At 41.5% G+C, this 12,500-nt stretch overlaps 1 protein-coding gene across 2 annotated transcripts in view; it reads right to left on the reverse strand.

The window, feature by feature from the left end:
- Positions 1–12,500, reverse strand: part of JhI-21 (Juvenile hormone Inducible-21) — a 122,169-nt gene that overhangs the window by 83,033 nt on the left and 26,636 nt on the right. The window contains exons 1-3 of one of the 2 annotated variants that reach the window (XM_076176622.1): positions 9,213–9,561; positions 5,267–5,750; positions 3,543–3,769 (exon numbers count right to left, since the gene is read on the reverse strand). In XM_076176622.1, coding sequence (XP_076032737.1) covers positions 3,543–3,769; positions 5,267–5,529 — 490 coding nt within the window. In that variant the 5' untranslated portion in view covers positions 5,530–5,750; positions 9,213–9,561. Of the gene's footprint in view, positions 1–3,542; positions 3,770–5,266; positions 5,751–9,212; positions 9,562–12,500 lie in introns of those variants that run through there. The other variant, XM_076176623.1, reaches the window with a different exon arrangement.

Raw genomic sequence — 12,500 nt, forward strand, 5'->3', positions numbered from 1 at the left:
AGATAGAGAGAGAGAGAGAGAGAGAGAGAGAGAGAGAGAGAGAGAGAGAGAGAGAGAGAGAGAGAGAGAGAGAGAGAGAGAGAGAGAGAAACTACGTGTGTGTGTGTAATGTATATATATGTGACTGTGTGTGTGTGTGTGTGTGTGTGTGTGTGTGTGTGTGGTTCATCATGGTCTTGTATCACGTGTTGGACTCGTGATTGACAGGTATTACCCTCCCGGATCAGAGCTCATATATGACCGATCTTTGGGTAATATTGTGACATTACACACACATCACTTGGATCACATCACTATGGATCAAAAGGTCTCCTGTCGGCATGCTCCGCCTTTGTAATCCTTTGTAATCACCCCAACTCCCCGCCTACGAGAGTTGAAGTAACAGCTCGCAACACAGCGACGCTGAAATTATTTCGGTCCTGGGTGGGATTCGAACGCTGGAGTAGTGGTTGCAAACGCTACGACTGTGCCGTCGTGTGCGTTTATGTGTGCGTATGTGTGTGTATGTCTGTGTGTGTGCATTAAATTAATTCTTGCATGTAAGAGTGCGAGGCATATATTCATACAGTTGCGTGTATACTCATGACCAGGCACATGTATTCATGGTTGTATAAGTGCTTACGCATCTTGTATGATTGGTAATTTTTCATCTAGTGCTATCCTCGGCTAACGCGACGGCATAGTGACCTAATTCTTCAAGCTGCAGACAGGAAGAAGACGGAATCCTCGTCTTGGAAGCCAAAACCCAAATAAGAGCAAAAGCTCAGTCGATTTGGGAAAGAAAACTAACGATATGACGTCACGAGTCTCACCGTTGTCAGACTGAGTATTGATGTCGAGATAGTCGACAGTCACATCTTTTCATTATGATCTTTTATTTTAGAAGTAAAGTAGACTCTTTTTTTTTTTTAGGTTTTGGTGTTGATAGACACGCATCTGTTCTTGCAAGAGATTATGAGGCAAACAAAGTTTGCTTCTCGGAAAATTCGTAAGTAGCGTACCTACTTGTGGAAAAGAAGAAACTGAGAAGGAAGCCGTAGATGGAGAGAGTGCCTAAGCTCTTGTTTTCGAGAACCCACAAATGGGAAGTCTTTCTATTGTTGTGTGAGATCAGTTTAATCTTGTTTAACCTCGTCTTATTTCCTTCTTCTTTGATTTATTTTTATTTTCCTTTCATGAAATAAAAGTTGTTATTGTTGTTGTACGCAGACATTGTCTAGACTTCGTGGTTTCGAAATTTGTGTTCTGTTAGCATAGAAAATACATAACGGAGGAGGAAAAGGGGTGGAAGTGGGAAAGGGAGGGGGAGGAGAAGGAGGAGGAGGAGGAGGGGGAGAGGGACGGGGGAAGGAGAGAGATGAGGTAATCCCTGGCAAGTTTCCAAGAGGAATATCCTCACCATTTCCGGGTTAGACATGAGTAAAGTATGCTGGCCTTGTAGTGAATCGTTAATTTCAATGTGATACATTTGTTAGTCACGTAGCGCTTGTCATGGTAGCATCACGCAATTAATATTTTAAGGCGAAGGTCACACTAGTCCTATATACAGTATACGTGAGACCATTTTTAGGATAGGAGTTTCGTTTTCTGTCCAACTGCATACTGGGATTTCTGAATGGATTTCCCTATCATGTGTATGTGCACGCGCGCGCGGGTAAGTATTTGTGTAAGTGTGAGTGCATGCTAGTATGTATACAGTATGTATGTGTATACCTGCGTGTTTATATATGTGTGTGTGTGCGCTCACTTAAATCATTGCATTTACCTATTAGTATTTACCTATTTACAGTACACAGGATAAAAGCATCAATTTGTCGGGTCCTGTTTCTGCGTCCCAATAGTGAATTCAGTCTTTGAATTGTCCCAAAGTAATTGACTTTCCTATTCCTCTATGAAAACTATTACATTAATTTCCTGGACGGAAAACTATATTTTATTTGTCGTTCAAATGTCTACATTTTGTTGTATTTACCTATTTGTAGAACACAGGATAAGCGTGTGTGTGTGTGTGTGCGTGTGTGTGTGTGTTTGTGAGTATGTGTGTGATTGATCAGCTACTATTCACAAAGATGAGAGCTAAGAACTCACATATACAATATCATGATCTATGGGGAATGGTGTGATTTTACACACACACACACACACACACACACACACACACACACACACACACACACACACACACACACACACACACACACACACACACACACACACACACACACACACACACACACACACACACACGACTCGGTGGCGCGGTTGGTAGAGTCCCAGACTGTCACTACGGCGGTCCGGGTTCGAATCCTACCCAGGGCTGAAATAATTTCAGTATCGCTGCACTTTGAATCGTTACTCCAACTCTCATGGGCGGGTAGTTGGGTGTGTGTGTGCGTGTAAGGTCACAGCATTACCCATAGATCGGTCATACGAGCTCTGAGCTCTCTTCCGGGAGGGAAACAGCTGTCGATCACGAGTCCAGCACGTGATCCAAAGACCAAGGTGAATACACACACACACGCACACGCACGCACGCACGCACACACACGCGCACACACGCACACACACACACACACACACACACACACACACACACACACACACACACACACACACACACACACACACACACACACACACACACACACACACACACACACACACACACACACACACACACACACACACACACACACACACACACACACACACACACACACACACACACACACACACACACACACACACACACACAATAAGAAATGAAAGGACTAGTTTAGGTACCAATAACGATGGGTTCCTGTTTGTTTGGCTTTACATATTGGTCGTTAGAGACGATCCTATACCCTTTGTGTGTATTCAGAACGTATTTGTATCTTCAATTTATCTCTACGTGCAGTCTTGAGGGGTTGGCATTCGGTCTCCGGAATAAACTGAAGTTACTATATTAATTTCGACTGTGTCCTTCTCGATTTTCTTCACTTGAGGAGAGCTGATATTTACGGATGCTCTCAGTACATACAAGGGCACCACTGGCGTAATCGGAAGCGTGGTGATCTCGCATTTGTTTAGTTATTGGTTCGAATCCTGCACTCCCCTCCCATTCCCAGTAGTGACTGTTACCTGCCCCAACAATCGAGTCACACGGGACAAAATAAATGGCTTCGGCCGCAGGTACTCAGCATCTCCTAACCAGAACTGTTCCCGGCCCCTTCTTCCTTCTCTTGCCAATCGATGCCATAAAAGCGGTTCCACAATAATATAATAGTGACTACAGGTCAACATTTCTTTCCACAGAAATGTATAAAAGGTCTCGAAGACCGTACTACGTTTTTTCAGTCAGCTAAACCTGAGTGACCATACATTATAATTACCAGGTTTCCACACTCACGATTACATAGGGCAGCAATTGATATTATGATTCTCCTCAAAGAGATGTATAAAAAGACATGAAGACCTTTGGTAGCTTCTGCCCTACTACGGGTCTGGGTCTCCAGTCAGTGGAACATTTATCAATACAATAACTTCCTCGCCACACTTACATAGAGCTGAAGCTGCCAGAAGGACGAGAACCGATTTTGGTGGTGCACAGGTCGGGAAGAGGAGAGCCACGGCGTACTCGGCAAAGGTGAGGGCCACCACGGCCTGCGACGCGGGCCGGATGAGGACCACGTTGACCCACAGGGTCAGGAAGGCCGGGAGGTCGCCGAAAGCGGCCAAGATGTAGGCGTATTCTCCGCCGGCTGCTGTGATGGTCGTTCCCAGTTCGCTGTAAGCAGGAGGAAGTGGGCATGTTAGGAGTTATGTGTGCGTTTTTACAGAACACAAAAATCATAATTGCAGGTACGAATGTTTCAAAATATATGAGAATAACTGCAGACTGAAACATACACACATACATACATACATACACACATTCATACATATATACATACATAGGAGTACACACACACACACACACACACACACACACACACACACACACACACACACACACACACACACACACACACACGCACACACACACGCACACACACACACACACACTACACACACACACACACAAACACACACGCATACACACACACACAAACACACACGCATACACACGCACACACACACACACACACGCGCGCGCACACACACGCGCGCGCACACACACGCGCGCGCACACACACGCGCACACACACACACACACACACACACACACACACACACACACACACACACACACACACACACACACACACACACAAGCGCGCACATACACACACACACACACACACACACACACACACACACACACACACACACACACACACACACAACACACACACACGTACACACACACACACACACACACACACACACACACACAAACACGTACACACACACACACACACACACACACACACACACACACACACACACACACACACACACACACACACACACACACACACACACACACACACACACACACACACACACACACACACACACACACACACACACACACACACACACACACACACACACACACACACACACACACACACACACAAAAGTCTACGCATAAATCTCGGAACATTATAACGAACATAGCTGTTTGTCTTTGCGCTTGGTTCATGTCTATGGATCTTCAGTTGTGATTCCTAACGTCTATCGACGACTCCCTCTCGTCATGGTCGTCTGGACATACACGTATGAGGTAAAGGTAACGATCTTTTGTCGTATATAACTCCCCCCCCCCAACTGGACTGAACCTTTCATTCTTTGTATCACTTATTTTTTTGTTCTGGCGAAAAAATGTGTTTCGATCGATTTATTTTCTTTCCTTTTCCTCATATCATTCAGATTCATAGACTTGCATGCACAGAGCTTTTTGGTGTCAGCCAAGGCAACATCTGGGGAGCAGGTTACAGGGTTACAAGACAGATTTTATTTTCGTAAGTGCCCAACGATCTTACTGAGTCGAGAACCAAACCATAGCCTAAATGGGGAATCAACCATTTAAGCCCCACTTTCTAGGTTATGGTCCTTTGTCATTCAGCAAACTGGTCAGATTGTTTGGGGGTTTTCACAGTGTATAGAATACCTTGGCGAAATTTGTCAACTGTGTTCCGGCTAAGGTAAGCTACTTATATGCAGCTGATGTTTGCTTGTGTGTGTGTGTGTGTGTGTGTGTGTGTGTGTGTGTGTGTGTGTATGTGTGTGTGTGTGTGTGTCTGTGTGTGGAAATTTTAGCACAATCATCAAGACCTACCTGAAGCAGAGAGCGCCGAAGGTACAGAAGATGCCGCAGATCGCCCAGACCAGGAGGGCTGCCAGGGGGGAACCCGCATAGCCTAAGACTCCCCCGGGGGACACGAAGATCCCTGACCCGATGATGGAGCCGACGATGATGGCCACACCGCCAGTCAGGGTGATCCTCCGCTTGAGGCCCACCTCCTGATCCTCACTCTTGGAACCATTTCCTCCGGGTTTGCTGGCACACGGCTCGTAGCTGGGACTCTCACAATCCGGCATCGTGAGTTCTCTAGCGGACACAAACGACGACGACGGTGACAACGATGAAGTAAACGACGAGGTAGACGACGAAAAATGTGACGAATGCTAAGACGACGATGAAGACGACAATGGCTTTTTAATCCTTTTTATAGTGAGGAAGTGCCTTGAGATAAACGGTGAACTCCAGTAATTTGTGCTTTACTTTTTTTCGCGATGGTTTTCACCTTATCTCATCAGTTCTGTAAAAAAGAAAAAGAAAAAAAAAATCAAAGTCAGACAAGACAAAAATATCAGAGAAAGAAAGGTCATGGCAGAGTAAAAATAGAATTTTGACAAAAAAAGAAAGAATTTTTTTTTTTGTGAGAACAGCCCTTGTTTTCCCTCACATGGTCTTTTCTCTGAGATACTTGTCGGCATTTGTCGATTTTTTCTTTTTTTACAAAGGGAGAAATGCCATCTGGCATGAAAGGGGATGATCAAAATAAGGGGTAGGGTGCCATGGGCGTGGACGAAACAACATATCGACAGTCTTAATTGACAAAAAGGAAAAGTGGTACTAAGCTTCAAAGAGATTAACGGAATTAGACAAGACCCCTTTGGGTACTCATGTAGTTATTACGGATGTGAATATGAGAGTCTGGAGACTGACGGAACGAAAAGAAAGATGCCATCAAAAGTGAGTGGCTTGAGATGAAGGTAAGGCTGTGCTAGGGTTATCACCATAGTTCCTTGACGTTTACATGAATGGATTGGGACGGGAAGTGATGGAATGGGGATTTGGAGGTGGTCAGTGAGAATTAAAAGAAGTAGGAGGTGAGCCAGTTGCTGTTTGTGGACGACACTGCGCTTGTGGTCGGGTCAGAGTTAAGTCTAAGGCAGCTAGAGCTGGTGTATGGGTGGGTATGTGAGGAGATAAAACTTAAAGTAAATGTGGGTAAATGCGAGGTGATGAGATGTACTCGTATAAGAGGAAAAGGTGGCAGTGATTTGGTGGTAAGTCTTAAAGGAGAGAAGATACAGGATGCCCAGTGTTTTATGTATTTAGGGTCATATGTAACAGAAAATGGATGAATGGGGATGGAGTAAATTATAGAGTAAGGGAAGGAAGTAAGTGTTTGGGAACAATAAAAAGCGTCATGAGAGACAGGTATCTGGGGATTTCATCTTGTCTGCTACACATTCTTGAGTGAATGACTGGAGAGGGTCGCGATGTAATGATAAAGTCGGGGTAAATCAGCGTCGGCTGTCGTGTCCGGCTGTGGAGGTGCTGTGGGCGGGACTAAGAGATGATCCTGCATTTACAAGGAACTAAGGAACTAAGGAACGAAGGAACGAAGGAACTAAGACAACAAATGGGTGTTGGGATGGTGTGGGATAGATGAAGAGGTACAGGTCTTGGCTAGCTAGCCCCCTTATAAGAGGGAAATATCCTTTTAATATATGTATGTATGTATGTATGTATATATGTATGTATGTATGTATATATGTAAGTTCGTGTGTATGCATGTATGTATGCATGTATGTATGTATATTTGTATATATGCATGTATGTATGTATGTGTGTATGTATGTATGTATGTATGTATGTATGTGTGTATGTATGTATATATGTATGTATGTATGTATGTATGTATGTATGTATGTATGTATGTGTGTATGCATATATGTATGTATGTATGTATATATGTATGTACGTACGTACGTACGTATGTATGTATGTATGTATGTATGTATGTATGTATGCATGTATGTATGCATGTATGTATGCATGTATGTATGTATGTATGTATGCGTGTATGTATGCATGTATGTATGCATGTATATATGTATGTATGTATGTATGTATGTATGTATGTATGTACGTATGTATGCATGTATGTATGTATGTATGTATGTATGTATGTATGTATGTATGTAAGTTCGTATGTATGCATGTAAGCATATATGTCACCCAGTACATAGAGTTAATCGAGATACTATACAACTCCTTTGCTATTGAGGGAGACGAATAAAATAGTCCAGCGGCAGCTAGGCTCGCAGGAAAAGTACTACCCGGTACGAAAGGGATGAATCGAGATAATCCGCGAATTCTTTATCCCTAAGGACAGAATTACTGGATATGAAACCTGACAGCAACTAAATGAAACCGGATGGCGCTTTCCAAAGTTTATGAGACAGATTTGATTCTTTACTAGGAGGACAAGGATACCCACAAGTTTGAAGAAAGTCACGTGGTCGCGGCTGAGAGGAAAAAAAGAAGAAGAAAAATACGGAGAGGAGATCGAGCTCTAGCGGAGCCTCTACCTGTTGCAGGCGAAGAGGCGAAGAAGAAGAAGAAGAAGAAGAAGAAGAAGAAGAAGAAGAAGAAGAAGAAGAAGAAGAAGAAGAAGAAGAAGAAGAAGAAGAAGAAGAAGAAGAAGAAAAAGAAGGAGGAGGAGAAGAAATAGAAGAAGAAGGAAGAGGAGGAGGAGAAGAAGAAGAAGAAGAAGAAGAAGAAGAAGAAGAAGAAGAAGAAGAAGAAGAAGAAGAAGAAGAAGAAGAAGAAGAAGAAGAAGAAGAAGAAGAAGAAGAAGAGAGGGTGAAGAAAAAGAAAAGAAAAGAAATGGAAAAAGAAAGGCGAGGAAGAAAGAGAAGAAAACAGGAAAGGGAAAATAAGATAAAAAAAAAAAAGGAGACAATAAAAGAAAAAGAATAATAAAAATGAGGAAAATACACGAACAAAAATATTGGGAAGCAGTTGCCAATTTAGTAAAATTACAACTATAACAGAGGTAACACGGAATAGTAAACAACGGGGTCAATTAATGACAAACACAACACCATATCCTTGAGATCTTGAGGCTATCATCAACAATATTAGCCCACACCTGAAGCAACCACTCAACTAAATAAAACATGGTATTACTCATACAAAATCAAATGAAACTGAAAGTTAGAATTCATCAGTACTTTTAGGGATTTTTGAGTAAAAGATCTCACTCCGTAGAAGAATATGTTCTTACGTGGTAGAAGTACAAGTTTTATTTCTATAAAAGAACAAACTTTCAAGTCACAAAATCGTAATTTTTTGGTTCGTAGAACCACTAGGTCATACGTTGAAGAATAGGTTCTCATGCCACAGAACTTTGAGTTATTAACTTATAAAGCCGCAAGTTCTCAAGTCTTTGAAGAATAAGTTTTGATGCGATAGAATATATATATTTTTGCATAAGTTCATTTATACTTAAACACAACCTTTGGCATGCTTAAAGAAACAAGACGATTACGTCAAATGAGAATATGGGCATTTCGGGAAAAGATCTGATTCCAGTCAGTATAAAAAAGATATGGCAATATGGTTAATTTACTTGGGTAGACAAACTTGTCAAAGTTTCTGTAATGATGCAACTGAATGCATAAAGAAAATTCTGTTTCCAGATAGTTGATGTACAAGTAAATATATCAAATGTATATTAGCCAGAATTGTGTGCTTAAGGACAACCAAAGACTTTGGAGTATTAACGGATATTGTTTTCACACAATTTTAAACACAAGAATGCACAGAAAGGCTTACTTAAACCAAACTGAATAATTTAACATTAACCAAAACAAAATCTTGAAAGAAAACCAAGGCTTTAGTGTTAGATTAGAAAGATGTGTCATTATTTTTGGTAATTACTGTATTTTTTAAAACTTGTCTGTCATTAGAAAGGTGTACGTACCACTTGTGAAGTGCTGTCACGGGTGGGACCTCGAAGACCCCGATAGATGACGATGCCCGGAAGAGACGCAAGGACAATCGAGGAACTCCCATACAACAGCGCGTAAAACGAAATACCGGTATGGAAGAGTATTTTTGTTTTGTTTTGATGGCGTTTACAGGGCCTCTTCAGACGTCCCTAGCTGTTGGTGACCTTGGTCTGGACAAAGATCAAGCTCTGAGCCAGAAGTGCATCGACCGTCATGTCTCGCTACATTCAAGAACCGGGAAAAGCGATCTTTTGACAGACTCTAGGCGGTGGCTCCGGGTGCGCGACCTTGTCCCCACGGCGGTTGGAACTCGACTGCGAGCGGGAAAGAGTATCGCCCGGCTTCGGGTTCGTTTCGAAGCCAGCTCGTGACTCGGAGGGGGTGAGGCGAAGACACGGGACTGTCCACGAGTCTTCACGGTTTCCGAGTCGGCGCAAGCATCGAATTACCAAGGTTTCGCAAGAATGAAGAGAGGAATTAGGGACCTTTATGCGGTGAAATACGATATTCTATTCCCTGGTCAAGATAACGTGACCATCGATGGACTAATTCAGCGAATTTCGCTGGGAGATGAATGTTGAAAAGGATTCACAGGGCAGACGTCGAGAGTCCTTATACTTGTCTACCAGTCAAAAGGAATTCTAGTACTCTTGTAGTCTCACTCTCCCATACACACATACACCCAATACATCCATGTATGTACTAATCTCTTCATCTACGGTCATTGACTTGTAAACCGGAGGGCGGTGAACAGACAAAATAAGAGAAATAGAAGTAAAGAAAATGAAGAAGGAAAAGAAAAAGAAGAAGAAGAAAATGAAGAAGGGAAAGAAAAAGAAGAAGAGGAAGAAGGAGAAGAAGAAGAAGAAGAAGAGGAAGAAGGAGAAAAATAAGAAGGAGGAGGAGGAGGAGGAGGAGGAGGAGGTGGAGGAAAAGAAATACAAGTAAAGAAAGGCAAGAAAATAAAGAAGGCAAAATATGAGAAACACGAGTAGAAGTAAAGAAGAAGAAGAGGAATAAGAATAAGAATAAGAATAAGAATAAGAATAAGAATAAGAATAAGAATAAGAATAAGAATAAGAATAAGAATAAGAAGGAGGATGAGGATGAGGATGAGGAGGAGGAGGAAATAGAAATACAAGTAAAGAAGAGAAAGAAAATAAAGAAGGAAAAGAAGAGATGAGGAAGAGAAAAACAAGGAAGAAGAAGAAGAAGATGAAGAAGAAGAAGAAGAAGAAAAAGAAGAAGAAGAAGAAGAAGAAGAAGAAGAAGAAGAAGAAGAAGAAGAAGAAGAAGAAGAAGAAGAAGAAGAAGAAGAAGAAGAAGAAGAAGAAGAAGAAGAAGAAGAAGGAGAAGAAGAAGAAGAAGAAGAAGGAGAAGAAGAAGAAGAAGAAGAAGAAGAAAAAGAAGAAGGAGGAAGAAAAAGAAATACAAGTAAAGAAGGAAAATAAAATAAAAAAGGAAAAGAAGAGATGAGGAAGAGAAAAACAAGGAGGAAGATGAAGAAGAAGAAGAGGAAGAAGAAGAAGAAAAAAAAAAGAAGAAGAAGAAGAAGAAGAAGAAGAAGAAGAAGAAGAAGAAGAAGAAGAAGAAGAAGAAGAAGAAGAAGAAGAAGAAGAGGAGGAAGAAGAAGAAGAAGAAGAAGAAGAAGAAGAAGAAGAAGAAGAAGAAGAAGAAGAAGAAGAAGAAGAAGAAGAAGAAGAAGAAGAAGAAGAAGAAAAAAAAGAAGAAGACGAAGAAGAAGGAGGAGGAGAAAAATAATACAAGTAAAGGAGGGAAAGAAAATAAAGAAAGAAAAAAGAGATGAGGAAGAGAAACGCAACGAAGACGATGAAGAAGAAGAAGAGAAAGAAGAGGGGAGACAAAGACGAAGAACATAATTAAAGAAATGGAACTCGAGATCGAAGACAGTGTTTGGCCACTCGGCTAATTGAAACCCTTCGACTGCCTGGGGTTTCTCTACGGAAAACAAGACAACAGCCAAGTTAGAATTATAAGTGGATTTGAATAGCGAAAGGGCTAGTTGAGCTCAATTTTTCGACCCTATGGTTATTGAGAAATTTCCCGAGTTGAGCACAGTTGCCTGGCGGCAGCAATAATAATAATAATAATAATAATAATAAAAATCAAATTCAACTGAAGCATATGCACTTATTTCCATGGGATTTTTTTTTTACCTTACTAGAATATATCACAGTTGTTTTCATTCTCATTCTGTCCAATTGTAATATGATAGTGTAAAACAAAATGTTGAACCTCTTCACCATGGTCAAAACCTTAAACAAACTTCTAACACCCTACCTGCCAAACTCCTACTATCTCTCTTCTATAGAATTTGTAGACTTATTAACTGACCAAAGCTCTACAACATACCATCTTTATAGATGTGGAGAGTCTCTTTACAAATGTTCCAACACAAAGACCATCGGTATTATGCTACAAGGAGGATATTACTTCGACGCCATAAACCTTGGCCTCTCAAAGAGTATCCTAAAACGTCTACTTTAACCGTGCACTATCTCCTAATGGTCCCATGACAGTTCCCTCTACAACGATTATACTCCGCAACAACTGGGCTGACGTTCACGTCGAGCTTGATCTTATCCGACAGCTCCTTACCATTTTTTTACTGCTATAACTAAGAGGGACATATTAAATAAATGACTACCTCGGGACAAAGCTCACCCAGTAACCCAGTCATCACCTTAAATATTCTATACAAGATTATTCCTCACATCAGAAACCACGAAGAAGGTACGGCCGAAAATATTTAGGAAAGAAAAAGTCACTCCTGCAGCAAGTTTCCAAAGCTCTTCTGCTTTTACCAGCCCTCCCGTACTACAAACTTTATCATGCTGAATAATTAATCATTCCCATACAGTAAAGATTCAAGACCATATCAATGCTTTCGAATGACCCTCAAGGGTATGTATGCCCTTCATAACCAACTAAACTTGGCCAGGACCCTCATTAAAAGCCAGAAAAATTTACCGTTGCTCGAAAGGCACTATTTATAATCATTTTCACGAGGAACATAAAGAAAAGCCTTCTATTTAAAAACTTGTGAGTGATACTAACATTCTAGAAAAAGAAACTATTTATCATAGAATGCAATAGCTGAGGTTCTATACAACAAGCAAATCTACGACAAGCAAATCTACGACAGACTGTCCTGCCATCCCGTCGATTTAACGCTCGCAAAACTACAAATGCACGACCCTCGGAACGTCAAGTAACACACGGAATACATTGATACAAAA

The sequence above is a fragment of the Oratosquilla oratoria genome, chromosome 39 (genome assembly GCF_046742065.1).
Source record: "Oratosquilla oratoria isolate Oo_2021 chromosome 39, ASM4674206v1, whole genome shotgun sequence".
Lineage (NCBI taxonomy): Eukaryota > Metazoa > Arthropoda > Malacostraca > Stomatopoda > Squillidae > Oratosquilla > Oratosquilla oratoria.